Here is a 21,827-nt window from a genome sequence, read left to right as displayed (position 1 = left end):
AATCAGGGTTTCTGGCAACATGTTCCCCAGCTGTATTCACAAGACTACACTGAGTCTTGCTTGATTTTGAAATTCATTATGTTACTACAATTTTCACTACTTTGGTCCCAAAGCCTTCTTCACCCTGACATCAGACAGGCATGTCCCATTGACTGCAGAAAAAAAAAATAGAATTTTTAAAAAATATTCCTCATCAATTATTATACTTATTAGGGTAAAATCCAGATATATCAAAATCTGGAAAAAAAAAAGGGAAAAAGATACCATCTATTTAACGAGGAGTTAATTCTAAAACTATGCAAGAACACTAATATCTGCAGTCAAAAAAGGTAAAGAAATAATTTGAGTGGTCTCTTTGTTCTGTGTTTATATAAGATAGAGCACAAGAGCCCTGTTTCACAAGAACAGGCTGCCATAATGTACCTAAAAAGGAGGAAGAAGGACAGCAAAGCATCCACAAAGAGAGGTAAGTGAGTAGAAAAAGAATGTCTCGGGTACCTCATGTTCCTTGATGAGCCCTTTGGTTTTATCCATACTTAGGAGTTTCTTCTCTTTGCCTAATTGCTTATTGATTTTTTTTAAAGTTGCATTAAATTTCTTTTTTTCCCTTTCTACCATGAGCTGGACATAGGATATAATTTCCTGACGAACAGCCTGCAAAATTCAAAACACATTGTTCCTGTGAGATGGTGAGACAGTGTTACACAGCAAATAAAAACCTCAGAACATAATGTGACAAAAAAAGTGTTTTTCTAAGATAGCAGGCCTAATGAGAACAGACAGTGGATTCTTCTTCCTGCATTATCTCACCTCCCATCTCCTGCGAACATCTTCTTCCACAACCAGCTTTTCATGATCAGATGAAATATTTTTCAGCTGTTCAGCTGCTTTCAGAAATTTCTCAAGAACTTTGTTGTCCAGAGCATTAAAAGCTTCCTGCAAAAAAGGCATCATAATGAAAAACAAACAGAACTGAATGTAACTTATTTACCTAATAAAATTACATCAGTAGCATACAAAAGCTGTGCATAATGAGTATATACATTGCATGTATGGGCTGTGGTGGCCCTTGTGTGGGTGACTGCAAGAGCATTTTCCACCCCTGCACATCTGCAAAAGGTTGCAGACACTTTCAGTGTGTGCTTTATGGAGAAAAGCAGGAGCTGATCTTGCAACTCCTCTTTTAGGGGCAAATTTGACACAAAAGAAGAAAGATTAAAGTCCCTGAACTCAGACTCTTTTCTAGGGAATCTACGTGGCCATGTCCCATGTCAGCAAGAGGGTGAAAGGTCTCCATCAGCATGATGGGACCCTGCAAGATGGCCTGGAGTGAAGCTCTGAGCCCCTCCTGGCACATGGACACCCAGGCCTTGCTCTGCAAGATGAGGCAACACAGATTTTGGGCAATTCCATTTTTTATATCCCTTTTAGAGATACACATTTTGAGACTGAACACTTTATTTACCAGCTACCCTCTGGAAAAAAAAGAGGAGATTCAGTATTTATTATCATGCTTTAAAGACCTGTCCAAGAATTTAGGCATGTGATTCTTGATGGGAATCTTAATTATTGATCAAGAAAAAAAATTGGTTGTAGTTCAGAACACGATGAGTTCTGATAGAATAATGGAGTAATTTAAGACAAGGCACTGAATAAACTGCCACACAGATTTAAGTTTCTTCATTCAAGTTGTCTGCCAAGTTAATATATGCTGACAGTGCTAAATCATTACATTTTCTCAGCTAAATTAAGCTGAGAAAAGCATTAATAATTACCAAAAAAAAATATCTGATCTTTTTCTCACTGTGGAACCTTAAGACTTCTAGAAACCACACGGCACTAAGAAATACTTAAATTCAGCTGGTTCAGAACACAAACCCACCTCGTATCTTGAAATACATTCTTCTGGGCTTAATTTTTGACTGACAAGTTGCACAGCCTTTGAAATAGAGACCTCGAGCTCTTTCTGGGATTCTTCAAAATTAAGCAAAGCCTCCTTTTCTGATGGTCTCTTCTCAGATTTGGACAGCGTGTTGTTCATGTCACCCATGACAGCCTTGGAAGAAAGAGACTCTTTTCAGAGCATGCTTGAGTGTCAGTAATTACATAAAGTTATTGCTTCATCACATCACTCAAGTTTTTCAAGTTGAGATATGATCTTTGAAATGTTCTAGATTTGGCCCTGGCAAAAGTCTGGGAGACTCATTCCAACAGTATAAAACCTTTTCTATTTTACATGACTGATAAGGAGTCTTCCCTATCACATAATGCTAAAATTAGAGATATCTCTGTGTGTACAAGGTGCAGTAACAACAAAAAAGGAGTACCTCGATTTTGTCTCTGGCTTCTTTAATTCGTGCCTCCAGCCCAGTGGTGTGAGAATGCTGTTGAAACACCTGACTTGGAACATTTTGCATCAGGGATTGCAATCTCTCTTCTGCTGCCACAACTTGTTCTTGGCATAAGGTTCCTCTTGCAGCCAAACTCTGGTTGAAAAGAAACCATCAGAAGCCTTTACAGTGTTTATGTCTTTTTGTTTAAATGCACTGAATGACAAAGCCAGCCTTGATCATGGATGGTAAATATTTGGTCAAGGAAAAACCTTATATTCCAATTATGGTCAGTGTACTGCACTGCAAAATCTCTGTGAGGAGAGAAAGAAATTTGCTGCCATCCACAGGGGATTCTGTTTGCTGAAACAATTTCTTTCTGTCAATGTGATACCTCCCATGTCTTTGCCTCAGAGCCAACATTCTCCCATCCAAACAGCTTTCCAAATGAATGTACAAATCACCCATTTGGATATGCATTGTCTGGTCATTAAGTCATCCAAAAGTAAGCACATACCAAGGCTCGGATTTTCTTGTGCTATTCAGTACTAAAAGGCAGGAAGCAGCTGGGTATTTTGCATGCAGGAGCAGTGTGCCATGTTTGAATATTTATCATGAAATGTCCTTATTAGAGCTGTTCTGATCTATGAATATTCAACACATTTTCCTGTTTGAAGTTGTCAATTAGCATTCTTCTAATGATAATCAGTGCTTTATTCTGGTTCCTGACCTATTGGCACTGCAGGTAACAAGCGACCTGATCTCTCTTGCTCCCAGACATGGAGATACAATGCCAGCCACATTTTTGGAGGCTGTATTTCATGGTGTCTTTTGTTGCTTCATGGTTTTTAACACACTAGTGTCGCAGTGCAAAATGAGGCTTATTTTATAAACATACGCCCATGATTACACAAAGATGAGTAGATTCTTTTCACCATCTAACACTCCTAAATCTGTAAAACAAACACAAAGCGAGAAGGCACAAACCAACAGAAAAACTAACACTGATTCTGCTTCACAGTTATTGTAGGTAGATTTAATGAACTGAAGAGTATTTCTGTTTAATTACAGCAGTTAGACAAAGGAGCTTCAATGAAGCATCCTTCTGGTGGTCACCTTCACACTATTAGGTTATACAGGCCTTGGGGCAGAAATAGTAAAAGCAACATGAGACAGTGCTTCAGCTTCTCCAGTGCAAAGCTTGGCATCTTTGTTCAGTCTCATCTTCACTGGCAGGTGAAGAAAATAAATCAGACTTTGTACTGAAGTTGCTGAGTTCTGTACACGTATTTTCACCTGCCATCTGCTGGGGACAGTAATCCCTGGCAGAGAGATATGGGAAATAGAGACTAGTGGAATTTCTTGTTAGAAATTAATTTGTGCTTGCTGTGGATATTTAGAGCAACTGCCTATAAGCTGATATTCCCAAATTACCCCACATGCTGCTGAAAATACTTCAATTATCCCAGTTTTTGACAAGTAAGCCTTGAATAAAGCCAAGTTGTCCCAAACCTTCTCCCTGCACTGGAGGGTAGATGATAAAAGCACTGTATGACCAGGAGAAATTCTCAAATTGTCAACTGCTCCAAGTGCTGTGCTGGACAGGAGTAATTAATATCACTCAAGAACAAGCTGCTGATCAGTGGCACCAACAGCACTTCATTGGCACCTGCTTGTCATCTGGACACAGTGATGTTGGAAGATTCATTTACAGCTCATCTAGGAGCAGTCCTGAGAAATAATATCAAAGCACTGGCACTGTCTCAAATTTTTACCAGCGTTACAGCACAAAATCCACATAAATTTCTGCTTCACTGATGATGGTTCATTTTATCCCAGCCACAAATCTGTGCTGAAATATGAGAATCTGATTAATGAGTATTTTAAGCAGTATTTGCACCTGCAAACGTTCCTCTGCCTCAGGTTCCACAGGCCCCTCGTGGCTGATCTTGCCAAGCAGACATCCAGTCTCTGCTGCCCACCTATCCACCTCTCCAAGGAGCTCTTCAATTTTCTCCAGGCTCCCTGGAAGTTCCTTGTTTTTCTCAGCAGTGTTTGTACTGCCTTCTCCAAGCTATAAACGAAGAGCAGGATAAGATGTTCATTCCCATCATCAATTCATGGGTCTCTCCACTACCCTCCTCCAACACAGTCACCACTTTGGTTATTTTCCAGCTTCAGCACCCGACAGGGATCAAAGGAGAAATAAATGCCAAACTTATTGGTAAATTAACAATGTGAGGCTCAGTTCCTCAACCTTGAGGGCAGGTGGGACAGTACAACTTGACCCCATATGTCTCCTCCCCTATAAGCAGTCACAGTCACATTACTAAGGAGAATAAACTCCTGGGCTGCAGCATCAACCAGATCATGCCAGGGCATTGTCCAAGAGAACAATAGCTGATGTTGGCCAAATAAAGATCAGGAACTGTGTTAACAGTTTTATGGTACTGGCAGTCACAAGCCAGAGTGCAAACATTTGGCCTTGCCTTTTGATATTCAAAAAAAAAAATAAAATGTAATATATATGATAGGCATAATGTCCAAAGCAATGCCAGAAAATTAACTTCTCAAGTCCTTAAGACCTTCTAAGGTGCAAGATGGCTCTCTCTCACTCATTCCTCAATGCATTTCCTAAAAGCATCTCTTATTAAGGGTTTCTTTAGCAAACTCTGGATTTCCCTCACCCTTGGGAATATGCTTCCTCTTATTTTATTGCATTCTCACTAAGCTCATCTCATATAAAAATGTAGTTTACTGTCACAGCGGTATCTAAATAAATGTCAATGAAAGGCTCAACTTAGTAAATTAAGAGCTCTAGTATTCCTAGGCAGAGTGAAAATGTCATTCTTGTGAAAGCATTCTAGGAAATGTAATATATGTAACATTAGGCAGGTAGTGTAGGAATTTACAGCAGCCTAAAAACCTATCAAGCAAGCTGGTGAAGACTTGTACAACCTCAGAAATATCTATGCAGCAATAATTACTGTCTACTATCTGAGACAGAGATTGTAAAATTTAGCAAAGGTTCACAGGAGAATCAAATTCTGCAATAGGATTTCCTTTCGTAAGTGGTTTTAAAATTTCAATTTAAAAATGAACATTTTCCATCATATTATAAAGAGCACTTAATAAATGAGTCACAAAGACTTGGGATGCCTCTGTGTATTCTCTGTTCCTCCTGTTTTAAAACTAGGAATATTCAGTTGACTGAAAGACTGATGAATCTCTGATTAGCAAGCTGATAAGTCTAGAAAATTACTTTGAAGGCTGCATGGCAAAAGAGTCATATGAAACTAATAACTCACAAAGTGTGTCCTCTTGATGAACTTTGCCCATCTCCTGTTCAGTTTCTTCAGCTCTTTGGAAATATTTGATCCAACTTGCTCTTTGCTGACTTCGATGAGATAATTTCCAGCTTCATTTAAGGAACCATGAATTGAATTCCTCTTTGCCAGGACCTCGGCAGGGATCTAGACAGAGGCAGTGAAATAATTTAAAGCAGAATCCTGTCAAAAGTTTATTTCCAAAATGAGTCACAGAAAAGCAACAAAAACAGCCACTGTCCCATATAATGCTTTCCTTCCAGGAGGCTTCCAAGTACCTCTGTCTGCCATCACAGAGAGAAATCCAACCACATACCTCTTTTGGATGCTCATTTCTGTTTTCTTCCAGCCACGTCTTTAACAAGTGATTGTTTTCTGTATAATTACTCCAGGAGGACAGGACTTTCTGTAAGGTGGTATTTACATTGGAAATATAGTCTTTGCACGTGGAAATCTTTGACTCCACTGTCTTAAAAAGTTTGCTGATTTCTTGAGGGTCTCCGCCTAGGACATCAAACAGGGATCATCGTTATACATTTGGAAACAGAGAGGTTAATTAAATAGAAACACTATTTACACAGAACAGTAGATGGAATTAAAACTGGTGACAGCACATCAGTTCAAAACAGAGGTCTTCATATCAACTTATGTGCACAAACTTACCTAAATCAGGACCACATATGTTTTTGTTTTTCAAATCTTCACAGATCTGAGTAGCATTTTCTAGTTGTGCTTCAAGACTCTTTTCTTCAATGAAATTCTGCCCAAAGTGAAAAGCAATTGATATAACTAACACTGAAGCACATAAAACTGGGTAAGAAATATAGCTTGGGACACTTTTCAAATATGAGCCTACAACCTGCAGGTTAAAAATAAACCGAGCAAAGCCCATCCAGCAACTCAGCTGCACCCTTCAGTCTGAAACAGACCTGTTCTTCTGTTTTGCTTGTGCAGAGAGTAAGGTTAATGGGAATGTTAATTCCTGAATGCCATTGCCTGAGCCACAGCCCTGCATGAGTCAGGACTGCTTGTTTCAAAAAGTTACAGCCCGAGGGCAATACTGAGAAATAACATCAGTCAGATGATCAAGTCAGGCAGAACTTAGTCATGTAAGTCCAAGAAGTGCTAAAAGTGAAAAGTGGGTTTCCCTGCACAGAAATATCGATGTGCCTAGTTCCTGCCACAGATGAAGTAAGATCCAAACTGGGCAAGAAAAGGGGGAGAGAAGAAAAATGGGAACAGGGGAGGAGACTTCTGCTTCGCACATCCACCCAGGGAATGAGGGCTGATCCTCAGCCTCTCTCTGTCTGAGCTGCATCTCACCCCCAGAGCTCCCCACTCGTACTAAAGTCCTACCCAGCAGGTTACACAACAGCCTCCCCTGCAGCCTCCCTCCACCACATCACCACTCAGCCAGGACTTCATATCATGGGAGCAGCAAGAGAGCCAGCAACAAGCCTTAAACTCCCCGGGAAAGCTCTATACTCTATCAGCTTGAGCAAGACCATGAACCACAACTGTAGAAATAACAAGATAATAAGTATTTATGAAACCAACTGAATCAACAACCTCTGCTCAGATTAACTCTGTACTCCCATGTCACCACAGGGTAAGGTTGATATTGCTCAGGAAAAATACTATTTTATACAACTTGTTGCCTTCTTTCACAGTTCTCAGGCTGGTGAAATTCCCACTAATTTAACTAGGGATTTGCCACTGAAAAGCTTCTGAGAAACTCTTCAGAAACTCCACTAAGATGGAATTCACATTCCCATTAACTGGAGATGGGACAAAACTGATGCCTTCAGTTTTCATCTCTGCTTTTATTCCTGATGCAATACTGTTTGTCAGTATTTGGGATGGGGTAATCCATCCCCTCCTACAAGACTACATATGCCATCATTTTAGTAATTTGACTCCTGAAGCTGAACTAAGCACAAAATTTAACAAAACAGGACAATTCATATTCATCATTAAGCATAAGGAGGTAAAGAAGCAGGGACAAGGAAGAGGCAACAGCAAAAGGCAGTGTTAGGCAGTAAAGTGAATAATGGTTGGTTTTGAAGACAGCAACTCCTGAAACTACCCAGGAGAGGTTTCTGTGGATTGGAGACAGGGAAGAGCTGCTACTGCTGGGTTAAAAATTGCCTAGAAAGAAATAAATCTTCACAATAAAAATAAAAAAAGGCAGAGAGAAAAAGTACAGTTGTGGCTTGCATTACTTCTCCAAACTGAAGAAAGAACTCCCATTCAGAGCAAAATGGGAAGATGTAAGGGGTGAAGTAAGTTTCTGTGGAAGTCTACCTGCCCTTCTTTGCATAAATCCCAGATCTCACCAGTCCACCATGCTTCTAACAACTACCATAGTATCTTCTGATGAGAAAGAGATAAGCCTGAATCAAAGAGAGCTGGGAAAGAAGAATTACTGTCAGGGTGTGATACATGTATCTTAAACTTACATTCCAATTTTTCAGCAGTGATTCCACAGACTCTTTTGATCCATATTTCATGTCCCAGATATTTAGCTTTAACATCACCTCATTGGCAATAGCTGAGCACAGTCCATAGTGGTACTCAAGAAAAGTGCTGGAGTTTGTGAAATGAATATTGCTGAATCTACAAACAGAAAAACATTCCAAAAGTTTTTTCATAACCATCGGATACACAAGGCATTAACCTACAAGGTTTTTACCCTAAAAACTCAGAATTACACATATGTAAATATTATTTTGTTATGAAAGAATAACATTTTAAGATAAGAACAACTCATTTTTTTAAGCAGCAACAATTTTAGCCAATATTGTCTGTTCAATGTATGGAAAACCTTAAATGCCCAGAAAAGGGGCATCTGCCATCTCTATGTCAAAGTATCTCAGTTATAAATACAGATTTACTGACCATATTTGAAAATCCTCCCAACAGATATTTGGGACTGTACAAGCTGTAGATCTCAGTGATTTTAAAAGGTAGAAATCCCCACCACCAGGGAAATGTTTACATTCCAAATATTCAGGTTTCCTATCCCTAGTAGGTGTTTCCTATCCCCACTACCAAAGGGCATCTAAAAAGGTCCTGTTAATGAGTTCCACTCTGTACACATAATTAACACTCATTGGACCAATGAGAGATCCCTGCCTGCTCCACTTGATAGTCTGTGCTTAAGTGGAAAATGCTCCTTTTCTGCAAGGCATGGATAAATTATGTGCTTTTTTCAGAACAGCAGAACAAGTCAACAGCAGAGCTAGAATACAACATAGTCAAAGTAGAGGAAATATAAGCATCACAACCTTCTTTTCATTTCCTCTAATTTTTCAGGCAAGACCAGTGGCATATTATTCTCATCTTCGTTCTTAAATGACTGAAGGGTGTCCAAGTGAGAATCAAAACAATCCATCAAACCCTGGGGAAAAAAAGACATAGTAAGGCATTCATTTTAATCTAGAGCATTTCATCTGAGAACCTGCAAGTCACCTGCCATTAGGGTGAGAGCTATTAAGAATTAGCCAGCAAAAGACAATCTTCCAGTGCCTTTACTCATTAAAGTGCAATAAAAGTATTTACCTCATCACCTTCTAAAAGGCATATTTAGTGCAGGACTACCATATTTCTCTTATCACTGTGCATCTAGTTAAATATAAGGAACATGAGCCTACACTACTCCTTCTATCAGTTTTTTCTGCACTTTCACTATCACCTTTAGGACATAAAAGTGTCATTGTAACAGTTTCAGGATATTAAGTTGTTCTTAGCTATGTGTAAGCAAAGACTGACAGTAAAACCTGTTGAACAAACCTGTCATGTCACTTGCTTAATAGCTCATCTGACTGCTCAATAAATTTCTGTCTAACACCATGATGACAGCACATCAAATTAACCACCTGATGGCCAGTATCACATGACGGGGGAATATTTTACAGGCATGTGTCTCAGCACCAAATTCCCTATGTAGAAATAAAACATAAAATGCTTTGCACAGAATATAAGCATATTTGTAAGAGGCATATCAAGAAATATGATAAAAGTTCATTTTTATGTAATAAAACTTGCTAGGAAGCATGTTAATGGAAATGGCTAAATCCAGGGACAGCCCTCAACCACAAAAATAGTGCACAGATTTTAAACATTTGATTTTGTAACCTTAAGGCTATACAAGTCACACAGTTAGGAGCATTGGTGGGTAATTCTCTAGACCTTAAGAGAAAGTAAAATTTCCATTATAAGGCACCACCTTGGCAATATGATCCCTGACTAGAGGACTGACTAGAGGAAGGAAGGAGAAAAAATTCTCAGCAGAATGTCTTCCCATCAAGAAAAGTGAATTTGACAGAAATGAAGTATTATAGGTTTCTTCTTCTCAAGGAATGTAATGATTTTTATCTACATATTCAATGGCAAAAACAAAACTCCTTAACAAATTACATCTCCATCTTTGTCTCATTCTTAAAAACACTTTAACTACTTAGTTTGCACAACAGAAATCTTGGATCAAATGGCTAAAGGCTGGCAAAGGAGTTAAAAAGCCATCTCTCATCAGGAAGTGACTAGCAACAGCACAAAAACGTGGTGTTATCAAGCCACTTGCAAGAACCTCCACTGCCCATTATTTCAATTCTCTTTAAGGACTTGCCAAAAAAAAAAAAAAGCAGACTTGTTCATAAAAAAACAAAGTATGGCATTATGATGATCAACAGGCATCAACATATCTGCTCTTTCAGAGTTTTCAAACTCAAAAAGATGTTTAAATTATTATCAGTGAAAAATTTCAAGATCGGAATAAATAACTTGCACGGTATCGAGGTATCAAAGTATCTCCTACTGCCTTGAACAGAAATACTGAGTGATTCAGCAAATATTTAACTTCAAACAAATTTGCTGAACTCACTGGAATGTAACCTTGAGCTCAAGTGCTTTTCTGAATAGGTATGCATTGAGCACAGATTTAAAGATAAGGATGCAATTACCCTGTGTTATTACTTAACAAATAAGTTGCAGGAATCACATAAAAAAGAATACCATAATTTACTCATTCAGGCAGTATTCAAATTTAATCTCACCCCAGTGAAGTCAGAAACCTTCCTTATAGACCCATGTAGTTATTTAATTAAACTCATCATTCTTCAAAGGTATGTTCAGAAGAGCTTTTCATCTTCAGAAGATAAACATACACACCCCACTTCCCAAAACGTCAAACAGCAATTCCACAACAAGTGCTTTACTGGGTCAAACTGAAGCAGAACGTCCCTTTGTGATCAGCATACCTTAAGTATTACAATTTTTTCTCTGAAGAGAGACATTGCTTTAAATGGGTCCTGCAAATCAGGCAAATCTTCTGCCTGCAGATGTTCTACCTCCTGAAGCCAAGCCTCAATGCTACCCAGAGGGGAGGGTAACATCTGGTCCAGCTTCGCTTTCCACTCGTTAATCTTTAAAAGGAAAACAAGTGATTAAATTTCTCACTATTATTTTCTTCTCCGTCCCCAAGATACTCATAAAAGCTGCATAAACTGACACTCCAGACATCCCAGAAACCCACTCCCCACACCTGTCACCCTTCAGGAAAGGAGCTTCCAGTGAAGTCAGCTGCAAATAAGTTATGTTTATCTGAAGCTCAGGTTTCCTCCCAGCCTGTAACCTCTGTAACACCACAGAGAATTTGGTGTAACTAATCCTTCGCTGGTGACCATCTCAAGGCCCAACAACTGGAAAATTTATAGTAAACTAGTTGCAAAAATAGAGGGGAAACAGAAATGAACAGCTTTCTGTCATGAGGCTGACAAAAAAGCTCTTTCAAAAAGAGCAATTACCAGCATGGCCCAACACGTCCCTATTTGTGGCAGAGGGATCTAACACAGCCAACCTCACTGCAAAGCACTGACCAACCAGGTCTCACTATATCAGGATCTGTGCCATGGGAAAGAATTTATTAACACACTTTTCCCAGCTGTATCACTGTCTGAGCCGTGACTATGTCCCAAAATAACCTTTTAAGCATAAATAGGCCAAAAACTTTCATCAGAAGAGTGTTCAAAGATAACCAAATGCAGGGCATTTTCTGCAGACATCTCACAGTCCTGAGGCTCAGGAGGCAGAAGGGTAACACACAGTCACCTTCTGCCTCCTCTTGGGCACTGAACACCACTCAGACTGTCTGCACTTCAGGTTCATGGTCAACAGTTCTTTTATCATTCCAAATAAAGTATCACCTCCCCATTTTTCCCAGAGTGAATTCTTGGGCAGATTCAGGCTTCTCCATCACACTGGTAACGAGGTGAGCAAGAAATGCCTGACCTGAGAGATCACTTTATCCCACTCTTCCCTCATCTGCTTCTGGTCTTCACTCAGTTCAGCTTCACTTCTTTTTGATGACAACACAGGCAGAAAGGCGTTCTTTTCTTGGTTAAATGTTTCCATAAATGACATCATTTCCTAGGGATAAAATAGAAGAGTAATTCACAGAAATCTTCAGATGGAAGCTCATGAAGCCAAGTACTGCCTTTGAACACACTGGTATGACTTCCATTAACTTCAAAGGGTGTGATGCATGCAAAGGCAAGATAGCAAGAGGCATACTTGTCTCCAGGCAGTGTTTGGGTCTGAAATTATAGGTGCCATTCCCTAAGTCTGTATTTAATACGATGTCAGTGCAGTCAGAACACGGTTCTCCCCTCCCAGCAAGAGAAAGGGAAAATTCCTCTCCTCACAGTTCCCCACGGGCCATTTTATTACAAACTCTGGCAACAGCATAAACCAAAGGAAATTTTACTTCAGCACAACCTATAGCCAACATTTCAGCTACTCCTCTACAACATTAGTTGGGCAAAACCTACTGTTGCAATTAAAACAGAATAGTGAAGGCCCTGCAAAGGGCCTACGTGCTTGAATCTCGTCCAAGCCTTCAACTACATCAACTAAGATACTACTTTACTCTCTCTAAAAGAAACTTGCTCTGCTAAGAAACCAAACAATATATATCTTTTTCATAATAGAAAGGATTTTATCCTACCTTTCCTTCAATCATACCAAATTCATCGTCACATTTCCAACTTTTGTTTAAAAGTTTATTTAACACTTCAGTTTAGGCAATGAAGATGAAAAACATTAAAAATATTCCCAGAAACAGTTTCGTTTCACAGAAGCAGTTAAACATGAAATGCAACTTACTTTGCACTTCTGGTAATATGTTTCATTCTCTGTGTCAATCAGCAGCTTTGCTAACTTCTCCTCCTGTGCAGCCAACCAGTCCATGGCCTCTCTTACTTTTTCCTGGTAATTAGAGCAGAAAATTTCATTTTTCCATTTTGCAAGCCTTGTTTTCAATTTACATTGTGCCATAAAACAACACTCATCGAGCATACGATAAAGGCCGTTCAAAGCTACTGAAAAACAAATCCCTGGTGACTCTGATGACTTTTGGGTTAAGCACTATTACAGAGCAAGGCCAAAGTTTTAAACCTGGCACTGCATATGTGAATGAACCAAAAGAAGTGCCTGACTGCAGTCCTCCTAAAAGGAGATTATTGGTATGGAGATATGTGAATAACCAATTAATACATAAACTTTCATAGAAGAATACAGAGAACAGAAAATGTGGTTTTCCAGTCAGTGTCATCTGTGAGTGACAACTTCTGTCCACTTTACATGTCAGCTATTAAATTTAAAGCTGGTTGTTCCATGTATTGGCAAATCTGTTTGTCTCTACCCCAACATTTACATAGACTTCAGAGCACAGAGGAAGACAACCAAGCTCAAAAATGCCCTTAATGAAAAAAATGCACTTAAATGAAAAAAAAAAATAACCTCCACAGCAATTCCACTAAAAATCTGTAACATGGAGTCTTTTCTACCACACAGGAGCATCATAAGCTTCAAACCAATTGAGTCCTGTCAGTAGCAGAATCAGAGGCTCTACAATCTAACTGTTACTGACTGATATTATAAACTGGGTAAAGAAAGCACTGATAGTCTTGGCATTCATGATGCACGTTCATCTAAAAATGTCCCAGTGACAAACCACATGACATACCTGCATGTCTTCTTCAGACTCAGGCAAATTCTTGGAGTATTGCAAAAACTGAGCCACATAAGTCATGATTGATTTTTCATCTGGATTCATAATGTCAACATCTACAAGAGCCAATACAGCATTTACATAATTATGCAGCCTTCTAGGCCTGATCACATAATTACACACTATACTGCAGTTATTAAAACACATTACCATAAACATGTTTATTTTGCAACAGCTCACTTAACATACCATTGACAGAAATTAATATGTAATGAACATTTTTTTCCTTGGGAATATTTTAATATAACATGATTAACTAATGAAGAAGTTTCTCCCATGAACAGGAATGTTTCATATAATTTCTTATGCATATTGTTCCTGCAGTTGTTGCCAATTCAAAAATCATATAATTCCTAAGTACAGCTGACTCTATAAAGAACTTAAGGTTTGAGAATTACAGCAAAGATCAGTGTTCCATTTCAGACTTAAGCACAGTCTTACTTTTTCCTGTGTTACAATTCAAGGCACACAGGATTATATTAATCTGATTCCTGATAACGAAGATTTAAAAAAAGCTGATCATTTACCTTCAGGCTCAAGGAGTCGTGGGATATTCAGCTCCAGTTCTGCAATTCTGAAAGCCTCTTTCAGGTTTTCTTTGCTGCTTCTGGCTTTTGCCTTCTCCAAATCAACTAGACCTGGTCGTAAGGTTTGGATGATGGCTAAAAAAGCCAGTCCACTCCGCCAGCTGGACTTGAAATCAGTCACGCTGATAGAGCCATGCCTACCCCAAAAATTATTAGAGACAAAATATTAGGCTTTCTGAGTAAACAGGTTAAAAGTACAAATTTAGAAATAGAATATAAGTTTAGTAAAATGGAGGATGAACCAAATCCAAGAGAACCCTGCCACTGAACTTCTGCAGAAGCTGAGTCAGACAACAGTACAGCCAATACCACACAATTTTTCTACAAGTACATATTTTTATATTATTCTTGAAAAATTACTATTTTTTTTTGTCTTATGTTACATTCTGAAAATGAAGCCTTGCTGATCCAATATCCCTTCTGAACACCACCTTTGTGCTCAGTATTTTTGCTTTCTATGGCATGGAAAAACAACAAGCAAGCACTGCAGAACATGAAGTATTTGTCTGTAAGGGCACTGAGAACTGGAATCAACTCTGGCATTTTACACAACCCAGAACTTAAAAGTGATGTACTACTGCAGGAAAATATTTCTTTTTCTCTTAGTTTAGTGTCTTCAAAACATCTTCTATTAAGCAGTGCCTGGACAGGACTGTGAGATGCCCAGCACTGCAGGTCACAGTGAATTCTGGGACAACTTTCCAAAAACAGCCTGTATATTATCAGTATGTTACAGCATGGAAAAGATGTGGGATTTTGGATGATCAAACTTAGTTACAAAACAACCGGCCAAGACTTACAAGATTTTTTTTCTTTATCAAAAACTACTGATTCACTGATAACAAAATCATTCAGTGTAATGACAGTTCAGAAAAGATACTACAAACCAGACAGTAGTATTGCTGAAAAACAGGCAAAAGAAAGAGGAAGATTAAATAGACAAAGAGATGGTTTTTACATGCCAATTAATCTTGTTCTGACAAAACACAGCTAAAAGGCAAACTTCAGTGCTATTCTCCCAGAAGAAAGTGTCTGATGTGCTGATGAAGGCCTTTATCTCCAACTAATAACATGGAATATTAGCAGGATGTTATTAGAACATAAAGCAACCAAAGAGCTGGAGAGAAAGGAGTGACATCACTGTAAAACATATTTGAAAGATCCTGGAGCAAAGCAGTAGCCCTTGAAAAAAAGTGTAAGTGGCAGAAAGTCTGCTCCTTGCAAGAAATATCTGTATCTGCTGTAGACTGTGTGCTGTGAATACTCCCACTGAAAGCAACAGTGCTATCTGTACATCAAGCATAAGGAAACATCTGTTTAGAATTAGGGACTGGGACCTCCAGAATGAGGATTATTCTTGGGGATCATACACTGTTTTGACAGAAAGAAACAAGATGTGGGAATCATAGAAATTTTTTTGAACCAGTGCCAAACATGAGGATTAAAACTAGCAAATCATGTAAACATTCCACTAGACCTCTCACCCAGAAGCCCCCAAAAAGAACAGCAAAGCAACTCAAATTACATAGTTGTATTTTATTAATAAGATGAGCTTCACTCATCTCAAAATATTTAGGGCCTGATTGATGCTAAAAGTACAGGTAAGCACATCTGAAACTTAAAGGGATTTCTGCTAAGCTGTCACTAAGCAATATTAAAAAACAGGGAGAAACATCACCACATTTAGAGGAAAGCAGTAATACAAAATGTAGCATACTATTTATAAGGCTTGCATGGAACTTACAGTGAACACTGTTCTTTAGCCCACAACAATAGAGCCTTTGTAGCAGACATCTTCCATCGTTCCTTAATTTTAGCACTTTTTTTAGCTGATCTGCTTGCCTTTGGAGAGGAGTCAACAGCACTTGAACAATCAAGTGAAGGCTGATTGTAAGTACAAGCAAGTGTCCTGGCAAGTTCTTCAATCTATCAGAGATGATGGGAGACTTAATCAGGCTTCAGTGAAAAATTACCAAGACATCAGTGGCAGAACACCACAGAGAATTAGACAGGACTCAAATCACAGCTGTAACAGTAGTTTCCCTCCCACCCAAAATCAGATCAGGCTTCTTAATCTGTACAATCTGAACTATTTCACGCGGAATTCCCATCTTTAGGCAATTTTTTGGCAGGATATATTCATCCAAAGACTTCCATGTTATCCTGTGGGTACCAGCAAAGACGTCAAGGGTCCTTCTCACTCAATTTCTACTTCTACCAGTGACAGCAGTCTGTGTTTTCTGCAGTAGCTGTGTTTTCTGCTGTCAACAGTGACATGTATTAGACATGCTCAGAGTTAGCCTGCTCACTCAGGGTGCAGGCCTCAGAGATCTACATTTGGTTAGAGAAGCTTGGTTTAGGTAAGAAGGTACTGCATAGGCTACAGGCAGCACAAGAATCTTCAGCATCAAAGTGCCTCTAACCATGAAAAATATGGGCCAAATACTGTTAAAAAACTTTGCTTCTGAGCTTCTTATTGTATAAGAAAGATTACTACGACAGCCTTTGTGTTATTTCAGGCACCTGGTACCGAATAAAATAACAGCAAGAACTGTACATTGTAAGCACAGTCAACAGTGAAGAGCAGGGCTGCCTCTGAGGGAGATAGGTGAGCCACTTCACACTGTTTGCTCCATTTGGAGCTTAATCGATACAGGTCTTAGACAGGCAAAGTTTAGTCTATTTTTTAATTTGTTACTTCAAGAAAAATCTCAATCCTTCCTACCATTTGCAGCTACATACTGTTCATCATTGCCATCACAGCACTGGTGAAGCAGCACTGGTGCATCTCCTCCTTGAGCTGTCACTTCCAGATGACAGAAGATAATCTTTTGCTTTGTTCTAATTCATCTCATTTGGCAATCACATAACACATTTTTGTGCTTTTTCCCCCTACTAAAACTCTCTTACATCGCTGAAATACTTACATGAAAATGAAATATAATGGTCCAGATTAGGCCAAGCACAATGGAAGGTTTTCCTTCGATAATGTCAGCAACATGAATATTTATGAGCTTCAGCTAAGAAGGAAAAAAAAGGGATCATTGTTAACAAAGAAAATGTTCCACCAGTTAAACTGGCTTTAGTTGGGAATTTTGAAGTTAATACTCACTGATCTGCTCTTTAAAAATGTCAAAGCATTTTCTATATTACTTCTACACTGGAAGGTATTAAATCCTTTCTCCCGTGGCTGCAAAGCAAAAAGAACATGTTACATTCTCAACTGTAAAAATTAATTTTATTCTACATTTTGATAAGGGAAGTCCTGCAAAGATTCATAAACTGCTTTGGATCAACTTGTTTCAGTGTGTTTCAGAGTCAGTGGTGTAAACTTGCAACTAGCTCTACGACTCCAGAAGGATCACTCATATGGTTATAATTAAGCATATCCAGAAATCTTTGCTGGATTTGAAAAAGGATTGAGGTAATATTTTTATTACTCTGTCTTACCAGATGTTGACCTGAAAGCACTTCCAACAGATCAAGAAGCAAATGTCCTTGCTGTATGTCTGTATACAGGTCTGAGATAACAGAAGGAGGCGTATGCTGCAAAATAAATTTTTATCTTTTGTCATTTTGAATTCATCACACTACAAAACATCACACTCTGATTACTCTGTTAAAAAATGTTTAGCATCCTTTATTTTTTCATTAAGCTGGAATAAAAATCCTGCATCTAATCAGCCATATCCTTCTTCTTCTAACTCATTATTATGTTTGTGTCTTATTCCCCTTTGCTCTGCCTCTGTGTTTTATAAGGGTTATTTTAGGCCTCACTTTCAAGTATTTACATTTTTCAAGGAAGCATATTGCAAAAGACCCCAAAATTTTGAGAAAGGGAAAGCTAAACAAAGCAGTTAATTCATACTTTGAGACCTTAATCAATATACCCCAAGTACAAATTTGAGTATAAAGTTGCATAACTAAACCTCTTTTTACCCACTTGTGGTGAACATAACACAAATTTATCATGAGCTCATCAGCTTCTGCTCAAGGAGGGACCAAAATAGGATTATTTTTTCTTACCTGAGCAAGTCAGAGCCTCAGCACAGCTGCAGGAGCTGTTTTGTGAGAGCTTAAAGAGTGCCTACGCTACTATGAGGTTTGTCTTAATACTTACCAGTCACTCAGTTCAGCTCATTACACTCATGTTCTTGGATTGCATAATAGAATAACACTTACCTAATCACAGTAAAACTAATTGTAAACACAGAAACCCATAAAACCCCGAGACATGTGCCACAATTCACCACAGGTTTTACCACATGAGAGAGGAAGAGTGACATCTACTTAAAAACCGTCCTTACAAATGTTCTTGGACATTCACCAATACAGTGCTGTTGCACTTATTAAACAAATGCTTTCCAGGGGCTACTTTTTCCATCCAGTGATAAAAAAAAAACTTGTACTAATTTTGTTTATTCCTAAAAATCAATCTCCATACAGCACATCCAAATTGAAAAGGCAAAAGGCATGTCTTTGCTAAAGAATCCCGCTCCTACCTTTGCCAATATTGAATTTATCCAACTAGTGAAGGTTTTCTTCTGTGTGAACTCTCGCTGCACTGAGAAATAGAAAAAAAAAAAAAAAGGAAAAAACTGTTAATGGAAAAAGTTATCTGGTTTTATTTCTCTTTCTTAAAAACTTACACGGCGTTCATCTCAAACCTAAGGTCCATTCTTCCAGATATTATGTTACTATTAACTATTATTTAACATCAGTTTTTCTTGAGTCATATTTTAGAGATGGTATTTTCTTGCTTGCAGGGTTGATTCTGCAGAGACCTCTACAACCATCAAGCATACTCTACAGGATGCAGCAAGAAGCAACTAATGAAGGTTTTCTCAGAAGCTCAGCAAATACAAACAGTGGTGTGAACACATAACTCTATAAAGAAATATGTCCACAATAACTCTGTTCATTCCTAATGTTCCTTGAAAGACTCTGGGCCATCATCAGTACAAGATACATCTTGAAATTCAGGAAAAGCCATGCATTACATTGGGTGATGGGACCAGGATGCAGACTGTGATAAATGCACATCTGCAGGTGAAGCCACACAATGAGATGTCCTGGCTGCCAACTGAAGGCCTGGAGAGTTATTTGGATGTCATGGCGGGAACACAACCTCTAACAGCAACCTTTTCAGTGCTGGGCCCTCCCTAGGGTATACAGATTATTAATCCAGACAAAAAGGAGCTCATAGGGTTTTAAAATAGGCGGAAGGAAGAAGGAAGTGTTTGAACTTGTATCACAGCAAAAAAACAGTGACGCAGAACTCAAAGCGTGACCCAGTGACACACAGAGATCCAGCTCTGCCCCCAGGTCCCTCACGGTGGTACAGGGTGAGCAACTACCACCAGTTGTGAAGGGAGACAGGGAGTTAGTTAAGCCCATGTTTCAAAAATCAGACTATTTAAGCTGTTTCTCACACCAGAGTAGAGCTCAAGAGAGGGGAAGGCCGTTCTTTGTGGTCTGTGGGCAGTAGAGACAAAAAAAAGATGAGTTCCCCCAAAAGGTGAAGCAGATGGTGAGCAGTAGAGTCGGACCAGACCAGCTCCCTGGCCCTGGTCATGGCCAGTGCATTACGTGACTCTCCAGTTCATGCTCCCTCCCAAAAAACCAGCCCATTCCCAAGAATCACCACAAAACCCAACCATACATCCCTAGTGGTTGGATGGTTGTACACAGGTCTGAGGTGACGGCTGGAGGTGCTGGCCCCTGAGATTACACACTCCCATTCCACCAGCAGCCATTCCAAAGGCTCATGGGAACGAGCTTGAACACAAACTCCTTCTTCTCCCCCTTTCCACAGCAGCCTTGACTGCAAGTGCTGGGACCAGCTTCCCAAAACCAGATTAAAAAGTAACAGCATGCCCAAAAGGGGCCTGCCTGGAGCTGTGGGAAGGTGGTCATCCCTGCCTTCTTCCCCACTGGAATAAACACCCAAAAGGCTGCACTGGTTGTGAACAGCCCAGGCATTACAAAGCAGGTCAAATGGACTATTAGCTGAGGAGGGCAAGACTACACAGTTGGGAGAGCTGATGTGTTGGTCGCCCAAACCATCACCTTTGGCCTGTGCCAGCTGCAGGGCTCTTCCCACCCTTCCCTCTGAGGGCTGAGGTGGGCACATGGCGACAGGCAGTGCGCCAGGAGTATCCTGCAACGCTCATGGCAGGCAGCAGGGAAGCAAAGCCTGAGGGGCAGGAGAGGTGCAAAGTGGAGAGAAAGAACAAGCTCCTCTCCCCGCTGTGCTGGGCGGCCGGAGGGGCTGAGTCAGGCAGCTGGAGCAGAGGGTCATGGAGACAGAGAGGCTCGGAGCTCCCATGTACAGAGAGGCAGATGGACCAGGGAATGCCCATCCAGGGCCCTGGTGGGAGCACAGGAGAGGCCTGTGGATGTCCTGCTCCATAGCCTCAAGGCAGCTCCCTAAGGGGCTGTGGGTGGTCCAGCAGGGTGAATGGCCCATGGAGGGACACACTGGGCAAGGCAGCTGGGGGGTACTCACTGCCCACTTCCCAGCTGGGATAAATCCTCCCACTGCATGGGAGAGGCATCTGGACACTGACCAGGCTATTGGCTTGCACAAAGACACAAATCTAGGTGGGAACAGACCATCCCTTCTGCCTCTGAAAGCAAGCTCTTGCACCAAAGATTATTTAAATGCAAGTTTGACATCATAAAGCAAGTGAAAGACTACTCAGCAATAGATATGTATGTTTTGGTAGCCTGGGCAGGATGAAAGATACTAAAAATATCAAGTCCTTGGGGGAAAAAAAATAATAATGTTGACTCCTCTGCCCATGAAAATGAAAATGCCACTCAGAGAAAAATGTCTCACACTTTACTACACTCTGGGAATTTGCAAACACAAACCGCAGTCGTAGCTGTCTTTTCATCATCCAAGACGGCCTGAAGGAGCTTCATCAGCTCATGAAGCACAGCAATTCTCTTGAGGATAACCCAGCTTCCTGCTCCCAGCACCACCTCCTGCTTCACTGGGAGGGTGAGTGGCAACAAAAACATTCATGCATTATGTGCATTGAGGACTGTTTTGCATCCTGTAACTAAGGCACCTTTCAACAGCCCTCCTCTAATGTGCAACACTGTGATCCTGTAGGAGCATGAAGCAGTCAGTTTGCCCTGCTTACTGCATTGTTTTACAATTCTTCATAATCATCAGAGATCATACAGAACAGTAAGATAAGGGCAATCTTAAAGATGCAGACAAAAATGCAATGACAAAATCATGTTTTGTTCAGGAAACAGAAAGTAAGTGCAAACATGCTCACGAGGAGGACAAAAATAGCATGGAGATACTGGCTTCATGTTAGCACAGCACCCAACCACACCCTTTGGTTGAACACCATGTGGAAGCCATTCCAATTACTCAACAAGCAATTATTGGGTAGCTGCGCTCAATTTTATCAGACAGTCAAGGCTGGCATTGCTCTAGCACTTAAAAAGGGACAGAAAGCAAATATTGACTACTGTGCCTGACGCCAGTGACTTCTGC

The 21,827-nt window shown here is 39.9% G+C and overlaps 1 protein-coding gene across 1 annotated transcript in view; it reads right to left on the bottom strand.

The window, feature by feature from the left end:
* SYNE2 (spectrin repeat containing nuclear envelope protein 2) overlaps positions 1–21,827 on the bottom strand; it is a 179,798-nt gene that overhangs the window by 132,159 nt on the left and 25,812 nt on the right. Inside the window, exons 3-22 of the mRNA XM_051769854.1 lie at positions 18,814–18,875; positions 17,762–17,857; positions 17,424–17,501; positions 17,239–17,331; positions 16,056–16,237; positions 14,252–14,448; positions 13,680–13,780; positions 12,818–12,919; positions 11,945–12,082; positions 10,915–11,079; positions 8,944–9,056; positions 8,116–8,272; positions 6,320–6,416; positions 5,973–6,160; positions 5,639–5,803; positions 4,231–4,404; positions 2,328–2,486; positions 1,883–2,056; positions 811–936; positions 499–654 (exon numbers count right to left, since the gene is read on the bottom strand). Coding sequence (XP_051625814.1) covers positions 499–654; positions 811–936; positions 1,883–2,056; positions 2,328–2,486; positions 4,231–4,404; positions 5,639–5,803; positions 5,973–6,160; positions 6,320–6,416; positions 8,116–8,272; positions 8,944–9,056; positions 10,915–11,079; positions 11,945–12,082; positions 12,818–12,919; positions 13,680–13,780; positions 14,252–14,448; positions 16,056–16,237; positions 17,239–17,331; positions 17,424–17,501; positions 17,762–17,857; positions 18,814–18,875 — 2,723 coding nt within the window. The remainder of the gene's footprint in view (positions 1–498; positions 655–810; positions 937–1,882; positions 2,057–2,327; positions 2,487–4,230; positions 4,405–5,638; positions 5,804–5,972; positions 6,161–6,319; positions 6,417–8,115; positions 8,273–8,943; positions 9,057–10,914; positions 11,080–11,944; positions 12,083–12,817; positions 12,920–13,679; positions 13,781–14,251; positions 14,449–16,055; positions 16,238–17,238; positions 17,332–17,423; positions 17,502–17,761; positions 17,858–18,813; positions 18,876–21,827) is intronic.

This window comes from Manacus candei, unplaced genomic scaffold (assembly GCF_025592945.1).
Source record: "Manacus candei isolate 608988 ecotype Guabito, Panama unplaced genomic scaffold, ASM2559294v1 h1tg000113l, whole genome shotgun sequence".
Taxonomy (NCBI): Eukaryota; Metazoa; Chordata; class Aves; order Passeriformes; family Pipridae; genus Manacus; species Manacus candei.
Note: the sequence above shows the minus strand (reverse complement) of the source record. Positions and strands in the feature narration are given on the sequence as shown.